A 22060-nucleotide genomic window follows, 5' to 3' on the forward strand; every position below is an offset into this window, starting at 1 on the left:
ATTTATTTTATAGCCTACACCACATTTTTTGTGCTCACTATGACAAACGTGGGGGGGGAGTTGCTCGAGTCGCGTGAAGACCAAAAACCCAAAACGTACAGGCTGCCAAGACTGGAACAAATGTGGATCAGCCCAACGAAGAGAAGATGAAATGTCACTGACCCCAACCACCAAAGTCCTGAGTGAAGTTCAACTCGGGTCAAACCTGTTTGGTGAGTCGGGGGAGTGAAGAAGAAGAAGAAGAAGAGCGCTTCCTTTTTATTATTTTTTAAATGTACTACTGTTAACATTTATGCTCCCCTCGGACACTTTGAATATCTCTTCAACTTGTTTTTTGTTTTTTTCAAAGATTGTAATGAAACAAGACAAACTTTCTTGTTTTTCTCATTTGCGCATTCTTGTTTCCTGATTTGTCTTTGTATAACTGGTTCGTCTTCTTTTCTTTTAATTTCGATTGAAAGAAAAAAAACAAGAAAAATTTCGAAAATGAAACTTGATTGGAAAAACAAAAAATGCGTTTCTGCTTCTGCAATTATTTAATTTTTTATTTTAAAAGGGCGGGTTTTACTATCAAGAAAAACACCGTTCAGAAATGGAAACAGGAAAAGAGAACGGGCGTTCTCGTCGTTGAGTGAAACGATAGGGTACAAAACTGGAAACGCATGTCATTAATGACATCAATTCATGACGAAAGAAATCTTAAAAAAAAAAAATATAGATTAAATTTTACAAGGGAAACGCCGTTTGAATTGAAATTCGAGAAGAAGAAGAAGACAGAAGAAAAGCCAAGAGAAAGAGAGGAAGGCGCGCGAAAAGGCAGCAAAACAAATGCTGGATGAAACGCGTCAAGCGAATAAGAAAAAAAAAGGGGAGAAGAAAATAAAAAATAAAGAAAAAATTCACCTCTATCCAGGTAAGATAGTCACCACAGGTAGCGCTCCCCCTTCCCCCCTCACCACACATTCTCTTATTTCTCCTGTCTTCCATCTTTCTTTTGAGTTCCACCATTCCAAACGGCACCCCCATTTTCCTTTTCTTTCGGCCGTTTCCGTCGCATCCACCTGGCGGTACTGCAGTCGAGTCTTACAAGAAAGCTTGGGGGACAGGTAAGCAGAATAATAACACACACACACACCCTGGAGGTGAATATGTTGCGAGTGTGTAAAGGTGTGTGCACCAGCTCGGAAAGTTATTCTTTTTCTCTTTTCTTTTCCTCCCTCTTTTCATTTCTTCTTCTTCTTCTTCTTCTATCCGAAAAAGAATACCCCACCTTCAACTGGCCCCTTGCAGCAGCACAGAAAACAGCCTCAGGTGTTTTGGTGTTTTCGAGTCGAAGGTAAAGGTGCCAACTCAGGTAGGAGGAGGGAGTTTGTAGACGCCCGTTCGTACAGTTTCGGGGGGTTCCAGTCTGCAGCAGTCAAGTCGGTTGTCGATCGCCGTTCCAACTTCAGTTGTCCGCTGGATGTTGGCCGAGTCGAACGCGTTGTGTACCTCCTCTCCAGTGACGTGTGTCTCTCTGCTTCCAAAACTTGTTATTTTGATATCTTTTGGTTTTTGTTTTTTTGCCAACTTGATCTGCTTGGCCATTGGACAAGTTTGAAGTTTGAAGACAGTTGAATTCTAGACATAATCAGTTGGTGGGAGACGATTTTCGTGATGATTTAATCGTGTGTAAGCTCGTGCTGGTGATCCATTTCAAGTGATTCGATATCGAAAAGAAACACAGTTGCATTTCCAAGGAGAAGAAGCAGAAATCGGACATTTTTCGGAATCTTTTACATCCAGTTGATGAACGACAATCTCGGGATTCGCATTCCCTTCGGTAAAGTAAAACAAAAGAAATATGCAGATCAGTTGTGTCGTGCCTTTTTTTTTGTGTGTTGTTTTGCTGTTGTTCCGTTGAATATACATGAATATTTTTTTCTCAGACCACCTGGGGAGACTTGAATGCCCCCGAGAGGTTTAACATCCTAAATACCGTTGTTCCTTTACGGAGAAAAATTTTGACAGCAATCACGGTTCGAAAATGTCCCCCCCCCCCCCTAAAAGTGAAGCATTTATTCGATAGTTACCGTTTCTCTGAAGCCACGACCATCTTGTTTTTCTTCTTCTTCTTCTTCTTTCTGGCTCATGACGTGAAGTCGTCAAACGTGCAGCCATTTCCTGGTGCATCCGCCACGATGGGATGACACTGACCTTCCGCCATCTCGTAACTAATCGGCCAGGATCTTTGGTTCTCTTGTTGTTGGTTAACGAGCCCAATCGTTAGCTGGCCATGCCTTTTGCACGCTCTCAACATTTTTTTTCTTTTTCATTCCATTTTGGTGCGTTTCATTTTTGATTCTTTTCTATTTTTTCACAATGTCGGCCCCTTGTCCAGCCAGCAGAAAACCCATTCGGTTCGTCTAATCATTTCCCAGGCTCGTGGTGGTGGTAGTAGGGCGGCGGTCATTTGCCTCTAGCCAACGAAAAAAATAAAAATAAAAAAGGTTTTCAACTTCCGCCGTCTATAAGAAAAGAAGAAAAATCCTTTCGCTCAGCGTCGACTGTAGTTTAGTTTACTCCACGCACGTTCAAGTTACCGAACCCCACATGGCTGTCATACAAAATGAAGGAGCTAGTCGTAACCGATTTTACTATCCGGGACCGTGAAAGGCACCGATGATCGGTAGCCAATTAAAGAAATTGCCAAATCTTTTGGCATCTTCTCTAAAAAAAAAAAAGACAATAGCCTTTTATTATTGATTTATTTAGAACGTGCGTTTGGGAAATTTGCGTGCGGGATGATTAATAATTTGTCGACAACTTCCAATTGCCTTGACCCCGAAGAGAAACCTAATGACCCGTGCAACTCTTTTGGCCGTAAAATTCGGTTTAAAATGAGCCCATCCCAGAATTGGCAATAGATGAACATTGGCGTGTCTTGTCGTCGTTTTGCGTTTGATTCATTTCGCATCTGTTGTGGCTCCTCTTCAGTTTTTTTTTCCTTCTTCTTCCTTCTTTTATCTATTTATGGAAATGAACGCAAGTCAAATATTGTAGGTAGAATAGAAGAAAAAGGCCTTCCGGCGTTCCGGTGCCAATGGGTTGAAGACTATCCTTTCTGCGTGCGTGTGTGTGTGTGTGTGTGTCTATCTATCTTTGTATTTTCTTTTCCTATTTTATTTATATTTTTTTGATGGGGATTTCGGCTTTGGTCGAACGACAAAAAAATTTTTCTTACCAACCATCGTGACGTAATGAAACGGAAAGATATTCGAAGGTCGACACGGCCAAACGAATTCCCAGAGACGACCATTTTTTTTTTTTTTCTATTTGAACAGAAAATAGGAAAAATTGGACAAAAAAAAAAACTTTTTTTGCACCGCCTTTTGAATTTGGGGAAGCGAAGAAAATGATACATTACTTTCGAAAAAAAAAAAAAAAAGGTTTTCACCTGAGAACTGTAATGAGGAAAAGAGTTGAGAGAAAAAGTTCTTCTATTTCTAGCCTTGAAAGACTCCGAACTCCACACGCACACCACACGCCCATATGGACGTTGGAAGTGTGTGGTTATAACCTTGGCATTGAGCAAAGCCCGAAAAGAGAGAGAGAGAGAGGCCATTTTGGGCTGGCTTTCAGTCCATATTAAAGAATAAAAAATAAAAAAAAGAAACTTGCTGGCATTCTTCAGCAGATGTGTGTGCGGTGGTGGCGCTAGCCCAAGCGCGCGCACCTTCTCTTTCAGAGGTGAATGCCTTCCACACACACACACACAAAAAAAAAATGTTTTCTTAGATTCGACAACCGGCTGATGCCCGCCGCCGTGTAGGTGTCGGTACCGGTGGAGAAAAAAAAAGGAAGAAGCAAAATGGGCACAGCTCCATCTTGTTTCTTTACGTAGAAAAGAATGCAACTATAGTGTATCGCCTTTTTGTATGTTCAATTCACTTCCATTCTGTTTTCTTTGGGGGAAAAAAAATCTAAAATCTTGTTGACAAGTTTTGTCGGCGAGGCGGTTCTCTTTTTGCTATTATTCCAGGAAATTGCAACAAAAGGATGTACTATAATGACGGGATGTTAAGAAAAGAAAATTGCTGTTAATAATTTCCGTTTTCTCATTATTGTTTCATCATCTCATGAATTTTTATTAATTTTTTGAATTTGAATTTGAATTTTGACAGAGAGCGGGTCCACGATGGCGTTGCGGAGAAGCCGAGTGGCGCTTCTGGCCGCTCTGGTCCTCTTAGCGTCGTCTGTTCGATCTCAAGAGAACGAACTCTTTCACTGCCCTGCTGGTAAGAATCTTTTCTTGATTGTAAAAATGTCTTTTTCGCTGCCAGACAATGTTCCTCATCCATTACAGCCATCGGTTGGATACAGAACCAAAAGTATCGGGGAAAAAAAGAAAATTAAATGTTTCAAGGAAAAAAATAAATAACATAAAAAAATCCGAAATTCCCACATAAAGCGCAAGTGTACGCTCAGGTATAAGGGCCCTATAATGGTGGGAACGTCAACTAGACGAAGGTGACGATTATTATTTCCACCAGTCGCTTCTTGTTTTCGGTTCTCGTTCATTAGTCTGAATCTTTTTTTTTTGTTTCACAATTTTTTATTTTCAGTTTTTGAAAAAAAAAAATTTAATTATTAGATTTTATCGATTCGCTAGCAAGTTCAGCATAGCTACAGCGTGTATTGTATATATATATACACTTGAAATGTCTCATCAAATAGAAATGCGTACAGCTACCCAGAGATACTACACGTTTTACTATGTTCATTCAAGTCTGTGTACGGGTTGCGCTTTGTTGTGAAAGTTCATCCTGCAAATGAAGCGCGCCTTTATTTGGCTTTCGTCTTGTGCGTTGCTTCACTTGCTCTAGATTCCACCGTTTGCGTGTTTCTTTTTTTCTTTTCTTGACACGCACAATGGAACAGAAAAAAGAAAAAAAAACCCTGTAAAGTCAGGAGATTATACCGAAAAAGAAAAGAAAGAAATACATTTTGAAAAGCTCATTGTACTCGTAGACAGTTGCTATGTAAAGGTGGGCAAACTCCTCGCGAAGCAGCAGCTAGACGAAAGAATGAAAAGCCGGGAGCGAAGTAGAGTGGAGTATAGTTGTTAGCCTTGGAAGAAGAAGAAGAAGAAAAAAGAAGTAAATAAATAACGGGCGTTGAAAGCGCGTCGTTGTACGATGATGCAAGACGGACAGGATTCTCATTAGAGAAGGTCACAAACATTTCATCTTCTTTTTCTCTTGATAATTTGTTTTAAAAAACAACAACAAAAAGCTGTAATGAATATCCGGTGTTAGATGCACAAGCCTTTAGATGCAAGAGCTTTCAAAATTGGCTTGGCTTGCAGCCATTTTGCGTCCGTTCCATGGCCGTTTACGGAGACGTGAATAAAGAGAGTTAGTGGGTAAAGTAAGGAATGAAATCATTTCACCGTATCATTCGTACGCCCTTGGTATCAAAACGAGGGGCCGACCGGTTAGTTCCACGGCCGATGGTGGAGAATTCCATCCATCTTGTTGCACAGTGTCTTGTTTCTCGTGTGTCAACCTTAAAGCTATTCCAATCATGTGAATAACAAAAAAAAAAACCAAAAACAATGGCGTATTCTGTTTCATCACGACAGGATGGCGACTACAGGGTCTTCACTGCTACAAGTTCTTCGAAGTGCAGCATTCTTGGGAGAGGGCGGCCGATTTGTGTAAACGGTAAGTCCTGATTTTCATTCATTTTTTAATTCCACTAATACGCCCCGAACAATCGATCGGATGATTTCTATTCACCTTGGTTGTTTGACGCTAGAGATCCAAGGCCCGAATAATTCCCTCCTGCCAACCATTGTCGTCATTGTTATTTTTGAAAAAGAAAAGACCTCAGTCTTCTTTTTATTTCAAGCAAGTGAAAGGCATTCATCTTATACGTGATTCACCTTAACCAACTTCTAGTCGCCCTCGCAATTTTCCTTTTTTTTTTTCTTCCCTTCTTTATTTATTATTATTTTTATTTGCGCACTTTTTCCAGTCTGGGAAAGGAGAGCAATGCCAAGCCAACTTGTTTGTGTGTGTGTGTCTGTGTGTGTGTGTGGAAGGGAGCGGATCGAAAACTTGCGCGCTGCACAATCAACTTGTCCCGAAATGGGCATCCCAAAACTAACGGAACCAAGACGTTATAGGGCACCGTTGCTCTATCTCATCAGACCTTCTAAGAATTATTGTGCGTTTGTTTCTTTGGACTAGCCGTTGGTTTTTCTTCACCGGACACAATGCCCAATTATGTATATTTTCCGAAAAGAAAAACGCTTAAACACGCACGCCAAAAGAATTCAAATGCCTTTGATAAAAAAAAAACATTGACAGCCTAGCGTCAAAATGAGAAAGTCTCGTTTAAACGCGATACGAAACGATGAAAGAAAACTAGAAAAAAAAAAAAAAACATTTGAAAATTCCAAAAATTACTAGTGTGTAATCATCTTGATGGAGTGATGGTAGTAGATCGCCTGGAACACGGAGGTGAATGCTCTCTTACCGGTTCAATAGTCTCCCAACATGTTTCTTTTTTTTCTTCTTCTTTTTAACAGACTTTGATTCTTAAAAGATGGCCGATATGAGTGAGCATGAAAAATGCTGTTAGTTTTTACCCGATGGCAACAGTAGCTCTTTTATATCTCGACCATCTCCGTGGTTCCGTTTCAATGTCTTTGTTTTGTGAGTATTTCTATTAAATCACGAGCTTGGCTTGCGTTTGGCCGGCAGACCAAACAATGTTTAGTTCAAACACCCCTCTTCGTTGCGATGACGTAACAAGATGAAAGGCCATCTGTTGGTCTTTTTAGATGCTGCTGGACATTTCAAACCAAATGTCAGATGCCATTTTTTTTATTTATTTTTTATTTTTTATTCGCACAGTTGCTCGTTTTCATCGCACGGATGACCAACGCATTGAAGCCAGAAGCAAGAAAAGAATGAAAATAAAATTTTATCGTCCGTTACGATCGGCAAGATATCAAAAGTTTCTTTTCCAGATGGCCATTTCGATTAGAATTGGAGGGGAAATTTGTTATTTATGTTTTTATTATTTTTTCAAAATAATATCCTCGACCAGATGATAGTCATAGTTGTGTATCTTTACTTTCGCTGTGCCGTATCTCCGGTTGAACAACCTAATATTTTTGTTAGTAATCGATCGTTCGGCTTGGATCCAACCTTGTCCGCAAGACGACGATAGAAAACGTCCATATGAAAACAAATTTTGTGTGAGTGTGTGTGTGTTGTGTGTGTGGGAAAAAGTGGCTAAATTATCAATCAGAAACAAAAAAAAAAAAAATGGGTAATGATAAGATTAGCGGGCTGCAATAATTATGCAAGGGAAAGTCGACTGGGTGGTTCCAGCAGCCGGACCGCGTTTCCACCAGTGAACAGGCTTTCTGAATCGTGAGCTCTTTTTGTTTTTGTTTTGTTTTGTTTTCCTTTTCGTTTTTGTTTTTTCTTCCCACTTTCATCATTTTGTTGTTGTTGTTGTTGAAATGATGACTTTGTTAGAAAAGTGATGATGAAAAAAGAGTATACCACCAGAACTTCTTGTGGCTGTCGTGAGAGATATACGGGTTGAACGGTGAATCGATTGTCTGTTGACAAAAAGCCCATTACGGTTAGGACGGGAGAAAGAAAGAGAGAGACGGGTGACCCATTGAACTGGCGGAGAACGGCAGTTAGTCGTGCGGGCCTTTTGTTTTTGTTTCGGGGACTAGTAAAAAAGAAAATAGGAGGGGTTTATTTTAAGCCAAAATGGCGCCGCTGAACTGTGACTTTCACTTTGAAAAAAAAAAACGATTCGATGCCGTGTCACGCTGCACCGTGACTCATTTCGCGTAGGCGGCCGAATACGTTGATTGTGGGTGTTTTACCGATTACCTACCCGGCAGTAATTTTTCTTATTTTGTTTTCAATGATTCTGCCATTATAGTCATGAAGATGATGATGGCAAGAGTTTTTTTTTTTGGTTGGGGGGGATTCAGTCAGACGTTGATTTAGAGACTGGTGACCTAACTGTACAAGTCCCTTTTTTGGTATTGCGCCAGCGGCTCGATAACGGCCGATTACGATCTCCAACAGCGATTTGCCTATTGTTCTTTTTTAGACACTCTCTTCACTTTATTGCACAGTGCCAAATGTACCGTATTTACTCTTTGAAATGTCGTAAATTTTCAAAGATGATTTAACGGCCATTTCTCACGTTTGAAATTTAATTTAATTTTTAATTTTTTTTTCTTCCCCGCCGGCGGACAGTTATGGCAGCGACTTGGTGGTGGTGGAAAGCTACCAGCAAAACAACATTTCCGAAAAATTGGCGCAAGAACAGCTGAACCCCGTGACGCATCCGGATGCCGCCTTCTGGCTCGGTTTGATGTCGCTCGACGACCTTAGTACCAATACACTTGAAGCCGCATCCGGCTCTCTGGTCCAACAATACGCAGGTAACGATCGTTTAACTTCGTTTATTTTATTTCATTTTTTTTTGTGTGTTTTAAATTGATTTTTAATAACGTGAGTGAAAAGCAACAGACTGTGTAGCCACGATTGCAACATTGTCCAGCTCATTTCCTTTCCCAATTATCGCCAACGACAATAAGAAAACTAACACGGACATTTTGCGGTCCGACTAACAAAGTGCCAGAAAGTCGTTTAGCATCCGTCGTTAAACAAAAAGCAACAAAAAAAATCTACTTTAATCGTTTATTCGTTAGTGTATTGATCCCGCGTGAACATCGCAAGGCCAAATTTCAAACCGCCCACTACACAATTAGTGAACAGCTTCGTTGTTGTTGTTATTTGTTCACGTCTGTTTCTTTTTCCCTCGAAATGAAAATTACTAATCATTTGAAAAAATCTATTTTGAAAAAAAAAAAAGGTTTCTGGCAAGTGGACCAACCGGATGCGGAAAAGGGTCAGTGTGTTCGTGCGTCCACGGCCAACGCAGACCAGTCATGGGCTCTGAGTTCCTGCGAGTCTTTGCTACCCTTCGTTTGCCGGGCAAAAGCCTGTCCAAAGAGTGAGAATTTCAATATCCTATTTCAACTGTTTGATGCAAATGAACCTGACGATGAGCCCACTAATTTAAATTTCTTTTTTTTTTAAATTTGTATCATTTTTTTCTTCAATTAAATCAGACAGTTTCTTGTGCTCGAACGGTCGATGCATAAACGGCGCCTTGCGCTGCGACACGCAAGACGATTGCGGTGATGGTTCTGATGAGAACGCTTGCCCCGAAGAATGCCATTACCACATGATATCCAGCGGCGATTCGATCGAGAGTCCCAACTATCCGGGCAAATACCGGCCACTGGCCGACTGTAAATGGACGCTGGAAGGACCAGTGGGCACGGCCATCAAACTGCAGTTCACGCAATTCGACACTGAACGCACGTTCGACACGGTGCAGATTCTGGCCGGTGGACGGACCGAAGATTCATCCGTCACCTTGGCCACCCTGTCCGGCAAGCAAAATTTGAAGCCAGCAGCCTTTCACTTCGGCTTCCAACTTCATGATCGTTCGATTCCGTTCGGACGCCACGGTCGAGAAAGGCGGCTTCCAAGCCACGTGGAACACGGAGCCCGTCTCTTGCGGCGAGCACCTCAAGGCCCTTCCGCAAGGGAAGGAGCTGACGTCGCCCGGCTACCCTCAAGCTTACCTCGGCGGGCTGGAGTGCCTCTACGTCATTTCGGCGCCTCTGGGCAAAGTGGTCACCCTCGTCATCGAGGATTTCGACATGGAACCGCACAAAGATTACGTGCTGATCCGCAACGGAGCCGAATCCGACTCTGCCAAGCTGGCCATGCTAACAGGACGGACGGAAGATCTGCCGGCCTACCTCCAATCGACGACGGAGGCCATGTACTTGTACATCCATTCGGACCTGAGCGAATCTCGAAAGGGATTCCGCTTCCGCTATTCGGTCGGCTGCGACCTATCGCTCGAGGCGGCCAACGGGACCCTGGTCTCGCCCGGCTACGACATGGACGCGCAAGATTTCCGCTACCCTCACAACCTGGAATGCGACTATCACCTGCGCGCCCCGGGCGGGTCGCCCTTGTCCCTCCGCTTCGTCGACTTTCAGGTCGATGATTCGGACAGCGTCCAATTGTACGACGGCAGCAGCAGCAACGGCATCAAACTCCATCCGGCCGAAGGCTTCCACGGCAAGACGGAGCCCAAGATGGCCACCTTTTCTGCTGACAGCGGCGACCTGCTCGTGCGCTTCAAATCGGACGCTCTGAGAAACGATCGCGGATGGAAGATCGTCTTCTCGGCTGACTGCCCGCAATTGCCCGTCGATGAGAACGCCGTTTCGTCCACCAAGCAGCGCACGTTCGGCAGCAATGTCGTCATCACTTGCCCGGCCGGCATGGAGTTCGCCACGGGAGTCAAGAAGATCACGACCGAGTGTCTGAACGGAGGACACTGGTCGACGCCGTACATTCCCAAATGTCAGACGGTTTACTGCGGCCCGGTGCCTCAGATCGACAACGGATTCGCCATTGCAGCCACCAACGTGACGTTCGGCGGAGAGGCGCAGTACCAGTGCTACGCTGGCTTCGGATTTCCTTCCGGCCAGGCCATTGAGACGATCCGGTGCACGGAGGACGGCCAATGGGACAGCGTTCCTCAATGCTCGGCCTCGCAGTGCACTCCCCTACCGGAGGTGGCGCACGCCAACGCCACCATCCTCAACGGCGGCGGCATGAACTACGGCTCGGTCATCCGCTTCGAATGCGAACCCGGTTACGTCCGGACGGGCGATCCGGTCCTTTTGTGCCAGAGCAACGGCACCTGGTCGGCAGCTGTTCCGTCCTGTTCGAAAATCCAGTGCCGCACTTTCCCCGAAATTGAAAACGGATGGGTCAGCAACCGGACGCGCAACTACTTCTTCGGCGACGAGACCCGCGCCCAGTGCTACCGCGGGTACAAACTCAACGGAACCACCGTCATCCGGTGCGGAGCCGACGGGAAATTCGCCAACGTGCCCACCTGTTTGGACGTGGACGAGTGCGGAGGTTCCGGCGGGAGCGCCACCTCATCACCTTGTGACCAAGCCTCTACCACTTGCACGAACGTTCCAGGATCGTACCAGTGCGGATGCAAGTCCGGATTCCTGCCCAACTTGGACTGCCGGCCTGTTGTCGACCTCGGCCTGGGCAACGGAGGAGTGCCCAATCCATCCATCACCGTCTCCTCGGCTGAAAAGGGTTTCCCCAAAGAGAACGTTCGCCTCAGCACCAAGGGCGGATGGTGCGGCGCTGAAAGCGGTTCCGGCAGCAACTGGGTCATGATCGATTTCAAAGCACCGACCGTTCTGCGCGGATTCCGCACCCAGCCGGTCTTGCGCGGATCCAGCGGCGTAGCTTTCGCCTCCTCCATCCGGCTTCAATACGCCGACGACGCTGACGACCTCTTCCGCGAGTACAAGAGCCCCGAAGGAGCCCCCGTCGAATTCCGCATTCCCGAGGGCACCAGCATCGCCGTGGTCAACTTACCCACAGCCATCGAAGCTCGCTACTTCCGCCTCGTCATTCAAGATTACTCGGTGGCTCCCTGTCTCCGGATGGAAATGATGGGCTGCACGCGCAACGAGTGCCTCGACGTGGACGAGTGCGCCGTCGCCAACGGCAGTTGCCAGCAGAAATGCATCAACAATCCAGGCGGATTCGCTTGCTCGTGCAGCGAAGGGCACGACCTTTTCATCCAGAACGGAACGGCCGGCTTCTTCATTTTGGAATCGGAGACTGGAGTCCGCGACGGCGATCGCTTCCGCATCAATAAGACCTGCGTCAAGAAAATGTGCCCGGCCGTCAGCGAGCCGGACAACGGGCACATGCTCACCACCCGTGCCAGCCATCATTTCGGCGATGAAATCAACTTCCATTGCCGCATCGGCTACATCATGGTCGGTTCCAGCAGCATTAAATGCACGCCAGCCGGAACTTGGAACGCGTCCGTCCCCGAATGCCAGCCGGCTCAGTGCGTGCCTCTCGCCGACGATCAATCGGAAGGTCTAACTGTGACTCGTTCCGGCCCGGCTGACAATCTCCTCGTTCCCTACGGTCAGAACATCACGCTGTCGTGCAACGAGCCCGGCCGGCCACTTGTTAGGACCCCGGCCGCCTCGTTCCGCCAGTGCGTCTACGACCCGAGACCCGGTTTCCCTCAGTACTGGTTCTCGGGTTCGCAGCCGAGCTGCCCGCGCATCGATTGCGGCAAACCGCCCGAGACTCCAGGAGCCGAATACGGGTTCTTCCCCGACACGCGTTACAAGTCCAGTTTCTTCTTCGGATGCCAGCCGACTTTCACCCTGACTGGGCAGTCTTCTCGCAACGACAATGTCGTCCGCTGCATGGAGAACGGCGTCTGGGATTTCGGCGATTTGCGTTGCGAAGGTCCCGTCTGCGAAGACCCTGGACGACCTGCCGACGGAATTCAGTTGGCCACCAGTTACGAGCAGGGCGCTGAGATCTCGTTCCAGTGCACCCGACCCGGATACATCCCCATCACGTCGGCGCCGATCCAATGCGTCCGCGAACCGGAATGCAGCGTCGTCAGGCCGATCGGCATCACCTCCGGTCGCATTGCGGATGGCAGTTTCAACGCGACCTCAGAGCGGCGCAACTACGAGGCTAGAAAGGCCCGCATGAATTCGGCCACTGGCTGGTGCGCCCAGCAAGAGGAAGCCTTCACTTACGTCAGCGTCGATTTGGGGAGCGTCCACCGCGTCAAGGCCATCCTGGTTAAGGGCGTGGTCACCAACGACGTCGTCGGCCGACCCACCGAGATCCGCTTCTTTTACAAACAAGATCCGTCCGAGAATTTCGTTGTCTACTTCCCCAACTTTAATTTGACCTCCCGCGATCCGGGCAATTACGGAGGAGCTGGCCATGATCACCCTTCCGCTCTCTGTCCAGGCCCGTTTCGTCATCCTGGGCATCGTGGCCTACGATAAGAATCCCTGCCTCAAATTCGAACTGATGGGATGCCCCGACGAACCGGAGGAGGACCGTCTCCTCGGCTACGATCTGGGCTACCCCGTCTGCGTCGACAACGATCCGCCTCAGTTCCTCAACTGCCCGACGTCCGCCATTCGCGTGAAACGAACGGCCGAAGGCATGGGCGTGGTCGATTTCGTGGTGCCCACTGCGACGGACAATAGCGGCATGATCGCCAGAACGGAAGTCCGTCCAGAGGGATTCCGCCCGCCTTTGACCGTGTTCCAGGACACGATGGTCGAGTATTTCGCTTACGATTTCGACGGCAACGTTGCCATTTGCCAAATTAACATCACCGTCATCGACGAAGAGCCGCCCTTGCTCCAGTGCCCGCAGAGTTTCGTCATCGAGCTGGTCGAGCCGCAAGAATCGTACCAGGTCTTCTTCAACGACACGCTTCGTCGCGTCCAAGTATCGGACGCTTCCGGCCAGGATGTGGCGGTCACCTTCATTCCGGAGAGCGCCTTCATCCGCGTCGGCAGTTACGAGAACGTGACCGTCGTGGCCACGGACCCTTCCGGCAATCAGCAACGCTGCTACTTCCAGGTGTCCGTCCAGCCGACTCAATGCGTCGACTGGGAACTCAAAGCGCCGGCCAACGGAGCCATCAATTGCCTCCCGCCCAGCAACCGGCCGGCTGGAAGTGGCGGTCTCGAGTGCGTGGCCACTTGCAATCCGGGATTCCGCTTCACCGACGGCGAGCCGGTCAAGACGTTCCGTTGCGACGTCAAACAGCCGTGGACGCCCAGTCACGTGGTGCCCGACTGCGTGACGGAAGAGACCCAACAAGCCATGTACAACGTGGTGGCCAAAGTTCTGTATCGCGCCGGCGGAGGAGCCACGACTGCCGTTCCAGCAACCTGCCTCTCGCAATACGCCGCCGTCGTCCAGCCTTTCTACGAAGCGCTGGATCGAGCCCTGTCTGCCCGTTGCTCGGCCATCAGCGTCGATATGAACGTGACGTTCGTCGAGGCTCAGACGGAAATGCATTTGATCGAGGACAACATTGCCGAAGTGACTTACGTCTTGTCCATCATGCCGGCCGTCCGTCAGCCGCAGCTTTACGATCTGTGCGGATCGACGTTGGGTCTCGTCTTCGACCTGTCCGTCCCGTCGACCAGCGCCGTCCTGACTCCGCTTCTCGACCTGGCCGCCACATCGAACACTGAATGCCCGCCCATGAAGGCCGTCAACTCCTCCATGAGCCGAGGGTTCGCTTGCGGTGTAGGTGAAGTGCTCAACATGCCGGCCGCTGCCAATGTCCCTCGCTGTCTACACTGTCCGGCTGGAACATCTGCCGTCAGTGGCGCCAAAAGCTGCGCCCTCTGCCCGCGCGGATTCTACCAAGATCAGGAACAATCCGGCTCGTGCAAACGATGCCCGGCTGGAACGTTCACGCGCTCCGAAGGTTCGAAAACGGTCGATGAATGCATTCCAGTCTGTGGATTCGGCACGTATTCTCCCACCGGACTGGTTCCATGTCTGGAATGCCCTCGCGACAGCTTCACTGGATCTCCACCGGCGGGCGGATTCACCGACTGCCAGGCTTGTCCGGCAGATGCTCCTTTCACCCACCAGCCGGCCGCTCCGTCGGTCAGCACCTGCCGTCCGAAATGCGCACCTGGAACCTACTCCGTCACCGGATTGGCCCCCTGCGCTGCCTGCCCCAATCACTTCTTCCAGCCGCTGGAAGGCAAAATGTCGTGCATCGAATGCCCAGGTTCAGCCATGACGGTCAGTCCAGGAGCCAAAAGCCGCGACGAATGCCAACCTTTGACTTGCAAAGAAGGATTCTGCCGCAACGGCGGCCTGTGCTTGGCTCAAACTCACATGGCCTACTGCCACTGTCCTTCCGGCTTCACGGGACGCTTTTGCGAAGTGAACATCGACGATTGCGCCTCGCAGCCCTGCTACAATGGCGGAACATGTCGCGACCAGGAACAAGGCTACCTTTGCTCCTGCCCACCAGGATATTCGGGCCTCCAGTGTCAAGAGGAAGAGTCCAGCTGCAATGGCACCACTTGCAACGATCGTTCCATGTGTAAAAACGAACCCGGCCAAGGTCAGTTTACTTGCCTCTGCCGAACGGGCTACACTGGGCCCAACTGCAGCAGCACCCTGGACCCGTGTTCGGAGAATCCTTGCTCCAATTCTGCCCAGTGCATTCCTCTGAAGCAGGGCCGCTTCAAGTGCGTCTGCCCAGCCGGCTGGGAAGGTCCCCTGTGCGATGAAAACGTGGACGACTGCGCCGAATCGCCCTGTTTGTTGGGCAGCAATTGCACGGACCTGATCGACGACTTCAACTGCTCGTGCCCCGTCGGTTTCACTGGCAAACGTTGCGAAATGAAAGTCGACCTTTGCCAGCCGTCACCTTGCGGCGAACACGGCCGATGCGTCGACCGCTACTTTGACGCCCTGTGCATTTGTCAGCCAGGCTGGACGGGTCCCAACTGCTCCGTTCAAGTGGACGAATGCTCTGCCAACCCTTGCCTGAACGGAGGCCAATGCCAAGACGTCGAAGGCGATTATCGATGCCTTTGCGCCCTGGGCTTCACCGGCAAAAACTGCCAGCACAGCGTCGACTATTGCGGGAGCCAGCCGTGCCAGCACGGAGGCACTTGCACCGATGCGTTGGAGAGCTTCCAGTGCCAATGTCGGCCCGGTTTCCTCGGCGTCCAGTGCGAGATTGACATCGACGAATGCCTGGACAACCCGTGCGATCCCGTCGGTACCGACCGCTGCTTGGATCAGGTCAACAAATACCACTGCCAATGCCGGCCAGGATTCACGGGCACCTTGTGCGAAAATAAAATCAACGAATGCGCACCCGTTTCGCCCTGCCTCAACGGTGGCGTTTGCACCGAATTGGTCAACAACTTTAAATGCACTTGCCCAGCCGGTAAAGAAGGGAGTGGGGGGAACAATAAAATCAAACAATTGATTCATTTTGGTTTTTCAAAATTATTTAATGTAAATTCTTTTTTTTTTTTTTTTCAAATTTAATTTCCAGGTTGGACTGGACAGCGATGCGAAAAAGACATTAGTTTCTGCGAGTCTCAACCTTGTTTGAACAACGCCAACTGCATCAATTTGCTGGGCGATTTCTTCTGCGCATGCCCGTCGGGCACGGACGGTAAGCGATGCGAGACGGCGCCGGATCGTTGCATCGGTGACCCGTGCATGAACCAGGGCGAGTGCCGTGATTTCGGATCGGGCCTCAATTGCACTTGCGATGCTGACTACGTCGGTGTCGGTTGCCAGCACGAATTCGACGCTTGCGCCGTTGGCGTCTGCCAAAATGGCGCCACTTGTATCGACAACGGAGCCGGCTACCAGTGCGTCTGTCCGGCCGGTTTCTCTGGCCGTCACTGCGAGCAAGACGTGGTGGAATGCGTGCCAGGAGCTTGCCCATTGTCGGCGACTTGCATCGACCTCATTGACGATTTCTACTGCCGTTGCCCGTTCAATCTGACGGGCGAGGATTGCCGCAAAATCGTCCAAACGGATTACGATTTCTTCTTTAGCGACGAAACTCGAAGGGCCAGCGCCTCTCTAGTCGTTCCCTTTGTTCTCGGCTCGTCGAGCTTGACTTTGGCTCTCTGGGTCCAGTTCACGAACCGAGACGACCTGGGCAACATCTTGACGCTCTACTCGGTCGACTCTGCCAGCGTGTTGCGCAATCAACGCACGATGGCGCAGGTGCACAGCTCCGGCGTGCACATTGCCCTTCTACCTGGCATCAAGGACGTCTTTCTGCCGTTCCGGGTCAACTTGGCCATCAACGACGGCCAATGGCACCACATTGCGCTCGTCTGGGACGGCCCTAACGGTGCCATCACGTTGACCACTGACGGCGTTATCGTCGGCCGCGTCGAAAACTACGGAGTCAATCAGACGCTGTCTCAGTACGGATGGATGACGTTGGGTGCGCCCAACTCATCCGGAAAAACCCGGACGGATCACGGTTTCCACGGTCACTTGACGCGAGTCCATCTGTGGGGCCGGCCGCTCGACGTCATAACGGACATACCCAAACAAGTACGCAGCTGCCAATCAGCGCCCATGCTCTTTGACGGCCTTCTGCTCCAGTGGAGCGGCTACGACCGTATCGAGCGCGGAGTGGAACGCGTCATGCCGTCCGCTTGCGGCCAGCGTGTATGCCCGCTCGGCTTCTCCGGCCCTAGTTGCACTTCGCTGGACAAGGACAAGATCCCCCCGCAGGTGGTCCGCTGTCCTAGTGACATCTGGATCGAAACGCGCAACGGTTCTGCCCGCGTCGACTGGAACGAGCCTCAATTTAGCGACAACATCCGCTTGGCCCAGGTAGAAGAAACCCGTGGCATTCGCTCGGGCAACACGCTCGCCTGGGGAACATACGACGTGGCTTATGTCGCCTACGACGAAGCTGGAAACTCGGCCGTCTGCGCTTTCAAAATCTACATCGTCAACGAGTTCTGCCCGAAATTGGCCGATCCTGTTGGAGGATCTCAGCGTTGCTCCGACTGGGGCCCCGGTGGTCGCTTCAAAGTATGCTCGATCGAATGCAATGCTGGACTAGCTTTCTCCGTGCCCGTTCCCAAATTTTACACGTGCGGCGCCGAAGGCTTTTGGCGGCCAACCGAAGATCCGGGCGTTTCGTTCGTCTACCCGGCCTGCAGTTCGACCAAACCCGCTCAGCGAATCGTCAAAATCAAACTGCAGTACTTGAGCTCCGTGCTGTGCAACGAAGCCGGACAGAGCGTCTTGTCCGACAAGGTTCGACAGGCCATTCACAAACTGAACCGCGACTGGCGTTTCTGCAACGCCAAGGGCAGCCAATCGGCCACCTGTAACGAACTCAACGTCAACATCAAATGTCAGCGTCGTCACGGTGACTTGGGCGTCAAGCGGCGTCGCCAAGTCGACGTCAACGACGATGTCTACGACATTGAAATCAGTTTCCCGGCCGAAAGCGATCCCGTGACCAACATCAACACTCAGGAGAAGTCGACCATCGAACGCCTGTTGGAGACCATCATCTTGGAGAAGGACGACTTCGATGTCAGCGATTCGCTGCCGACGACCGTGCCCGATCCCGCCACTCTGTCCATTTCAGCCGATTTCACTTGCCCCGTAGGACAAGTGGTCCGTGGTTCCGAGTGCGTGGCTTGCGCACCGGGCAACGCATTCGACATGGAGAAGAAGAACTGCAAACCTTGTCGTGTGGGCACGTTCCAGGACCAAGCTGGACAGACGCAGTGTAAGATCTGCCCCGTCATCGCCGGCCGGCCAGGCACAACTTTCGCCTCTGGAGCTCGTTCTGCCACCGATTGTAAAGAACGTTGTCCGGCCGGCAAATTCTACAGCGAAGAGACGCAACGTTGTTTGAACTGCGGTTTCGGCCATTACCAACCGGCCGAGGGATCGTTTGCCTGCCGTTCTTGTCAGGCCGGTCTGACGACGCGGACGGATCAGGCCATCTCTTCCGACGAATGTTCTGAAGAGTGCCCAACCGGCCTTCAGTTGACGTCGTTATCCAACAACGCGACGTGCGAGCCGTGCCCGAAAGGAACCTATCGCACCAAAGGACGCGAGATGGCTTGCCAACCTTGCCCGGCAGGATACACAACCACCCGGTCCGGTTCGGCCACTGCGGAAGAATGTTCAGAACCGAAATGCCAACCGGGCTCTGCTCTTTCCAAGGAGAATACTTGCGTTCTCTGCCAGGTGGGCAGTTACCAACCCAACGCCCAGCAAACCAGTTGTCTGCCTTGCCCACCCGACACCACGACCAAAGTGGCCGGCGCCGTCCTCAAGTCGGACTGCTCGAATCCCTGCAGTCCCGCCACCAACCAGACCATCTGCCCCATGAACGGCGTTTGCCTTTTCGTGGCCAGCACCAACGTGCACCGTTGCGAATGCAAGGCTGGATTCACGCCCGTTCCTCCCGACAATCCGACCGACTTCATTTGCATGGACAAATGCGACAACTTCTGCAAAAACGACGGCAAGTGTCGTCGCGATCGTGCAACAGGCGAACCTTACTGCCAGTGTACTGGCAGCTACACAGGCCAGCAGTGCGAGGCCCAGTCTAATTTCGCTTACATCGTTGGTGGAAGTGCTGGTAATTTTGAATTCATAGAGATCATTTATCGTCCAATTGGAATTCCATCTCATCGAATTTCTTTTGTCTAACCAAGGTTTCGTCGTGTTCTTGATCCTGCTCGTTCTGTTGATCTGGATGATCTGCGCCAGGACATCGCGACGCCGCGACAGCCAAGCTAAGGCGGCGGCCAACGCCGCTGTCGTTGCCGGCGATCCTTCGGGCAGCCAGGCCAATTTCTACTACGGGTCGCACGCGCCGTACGCCGAGTCAATTGCTCCATCGCATCATTCCACTTATGCGCATTATTACGACGAAGAGGAAGACGGATGGGAAATGCCCAATTTTTACAACGAGACCTACATGAAAGGTAGGTAGGAATAGTCTTCCCTCGTGTTTGGCCGTTGTAGCATGGATTTTGATTGTTGCTCTTTTTTTTTTGTGTGGCTGGTTTGATTCACAGCAGAGAACCTACACAACGTGAACAAGGGGAACAGTCTAGCACGCTCCAACGCCAGCTTATATGGTAACAAAGAAGAATTGTATGACCGTCTCAGACGACACGCCTATCAGGGAAAGAAAGGTAAAACATTTTTTTGTTATGATTTCATGGCAATTTCACTAATTTTTTGATTATTTTTGAACAGAGAAAAGTGGCAACGAGACGACTAGCGAGAGTGACGGACATTAGCTTTTAGGTTTACATAAGAGAAAAACAACGAAACTATTGAAACGAACATGTCGCTTCTTTGTGTTATTGCTTTCAAAAAGGAATTCAAGTCTCGCCTTTCTTCACGACTTTGAATTGTCGATTCCCCAATGTGGTCTAAGGGTCATCGCCAAAATTTCATTTGGAGGGGTTTTATTTTTGGTGTTTTGAACAATCTTTTTCTTTTTTTTTTTTCTTTTTTTTTAATCTTTCCATTGCGTTTTTATCGACGGCATTCATTTTTGTGACTTTACGACGTGATCCTGGTGCTACGATGGCGCGCCATGGATTTCTAGCCAAGCGAACGGGGAAAGGCTGCGCAGACGCGAGAAACGAACATTTTTTTTTTTTTCGTATAGACCTTCATTCTTCTCTTCTTGTTTGACAATTATTTGCTCTTTTATTGGGGATCTTAATTTATGACCGAAACTGTACGCTTTTAATTACATTTCTGTCTGTCATTATTTCCAATTATAATTAAGTGTGTTATATCATCAACCAAAACAATTTTTTTTTTCTTTCGTTTTCCGTGTAATCTCTGCTGGGCGACGTACTGCGGTTCGCACTTTTAGTGATGTCTGTAATTTTTTGTGCAACGCATTCCTTGCGTGATTTGTGTTTGATTTTGAATCATCAATATATATATAAATCCATAATTTTGCTCGTGATATCTTAAGCTTATTGCTGATCTAGTGATCTACTAAACGATATTTTCTACAACATAACACAAACCTAGGCAGGAATTAAAAGAGGTGTGTTTCTTTGTTGAACGGCAGATGTGGGCACCACCTTCCCGGTGTTTTACTTTAATCGAATCCGTAAATAAGGGGATTACTTGTCAGCAGTTAGTTGCTTTGAGAACCTATAAAACGCAATCATTTCAACAATGAAGAGGATGAACGATGCAAGGAATCCAACTGCCAGCACGACAAATGAACCAATCAGGTTATCTAGTCCAATTAGACAAAGTACCCTACTCCTAGCTACTCCGCACCAGCCTACAAGGATAACAAATACGCTGATGGGATTAAATAATACGATTTATAGGATAAAACGATGGCTTAAGGAAGGAGCTATTCACTTATTTAATAGTCCATCAACCCATCGATAAACCCGAATATGAAACAGCAACAAAATACCGAAATGTTCATCTGACATTTCAATCCAAACGACCATATTAAATAGCGATATACTATTATAGCTCCCCCCATGAAAATGAGACGTATCTACGTTAACTATCTCATCTTGTCGTATACAGGTGTTCAGGTACTGATACCTTAACGAGAATAAATGATAATGGGAAGTAAAGAGGCTAGTTGGAACTAACTCGTCGATTGTGCGGATGGACAATTTGGCAATGAGGTTACGAATCTGCTATCGTAGAAGGCAGTCCTGTTTGCGTAATCCTTCCAGCAGCTGTTGCAAATGGTCTTCTGTTTCGTCGTTAACCAATGTCGGTCAAACACATTCCCGACTGATGTCTACGGCCGCGACATGGACGCCACAAATGTGTTCCAAGGATTCGAACACAGCGTCCGATTGGTGTCCAATCGACCATCCTTCGTACCGTAGATATTGCTAGATTTGATTTATACACGAATCATCAAGAAGTCATTATCACAAAAAAAAAAAAAAACCTAATTGCAGTATCGAACTGATTGGATTAAACTGGAAAAGAAAATCAATGTATTCCGCGGCAGTTTTAGATGGACGATACAAGCGTTGGGAATTTTGGGAGCCGCCCGAAGCACGTCATCACGAAACGTTCCAAATAACGTTCAGGACGAAACCAAGGTGTTGGAGAACCACAGCCTCTCCGATGAGGAGCGCATGGACGCGTTGAAAAAATTATATTCAAGCCGCTGGCACCGAAGTGATAGGTGCGTGGCACTTCGGGAAAAAGGAATCCAGAACGATATTTACGCTATTTACGTTCCAAATAACGTTCAGCACGAAACAAAAAGCACAAATAAAAAAGCGAAAGACAACAGTCGCAAATTTTCTGAGTGAGCGAAGAAGATATTCATTGTTTGAACAAAGCGAAACAGGTTATGATTTAGACTTGAACGTGGAAGCCTCGAACTAGGGAAAAAGGTAAGAGGAAAACAGATTGGGACTCACCGGCAAGCGCGATCCTCACTTTACTTTTCATTTGGTTTATTCAAAAAAACAAAAAAATTACAACACTTATTATACTCAAGTTTTTGAATCGGAGTTAGATCATCCACGCTTTGGCCA

General features: G+C 48.8%; 1 protein-coding gene across 1 annotated transcript; it reads left to right on the top strand.

The window, feature by feature from the left end:
- The first annotated feature begins 1426 nt into the window (after nt 1-1426).
- On the top strand, nt 1427-20478 carry LOC116931913 (sushi, von Willebrand factor type A, EGF and pentraxin domain-containing protein 1). The gene is given in 12 exon segments (XM_045180273.1): nt 1427-1822; nt 4164-4277; nt 5624-5705; nt 8283-8470; nt 8905-9045; nt 9164-9504; nt 9506-12913; nt 12915-15930; nt 16042-19134; nt 19211-19483; nt 19577-19696; nt 19761-20478. Coding segments are annotated over 12 exon segments (10854 nt in total). The 5' UTR covers nt 1427-1788; the 3' UTR covers nt 19805-20478.
- The last annotated feature ends 1582 nt before the right edge of the window (nt 20479-22060 follow it).

The sequence above is a fragment of the Daphnia magna genome, linkage group LG10, assembly GCF_020631705.1.
Source record: "Daphnia magna isolate NIES linkage group LG10, ASM2063170v1.1, whole genome shotgun sequence".
Classification (NCBI taxonomy): Eukaryota; Metazoa; Arthropoda; class Branchiopoda; order Diplostraca; family Daphniidae; genus Daphnia; species Daphnia magna.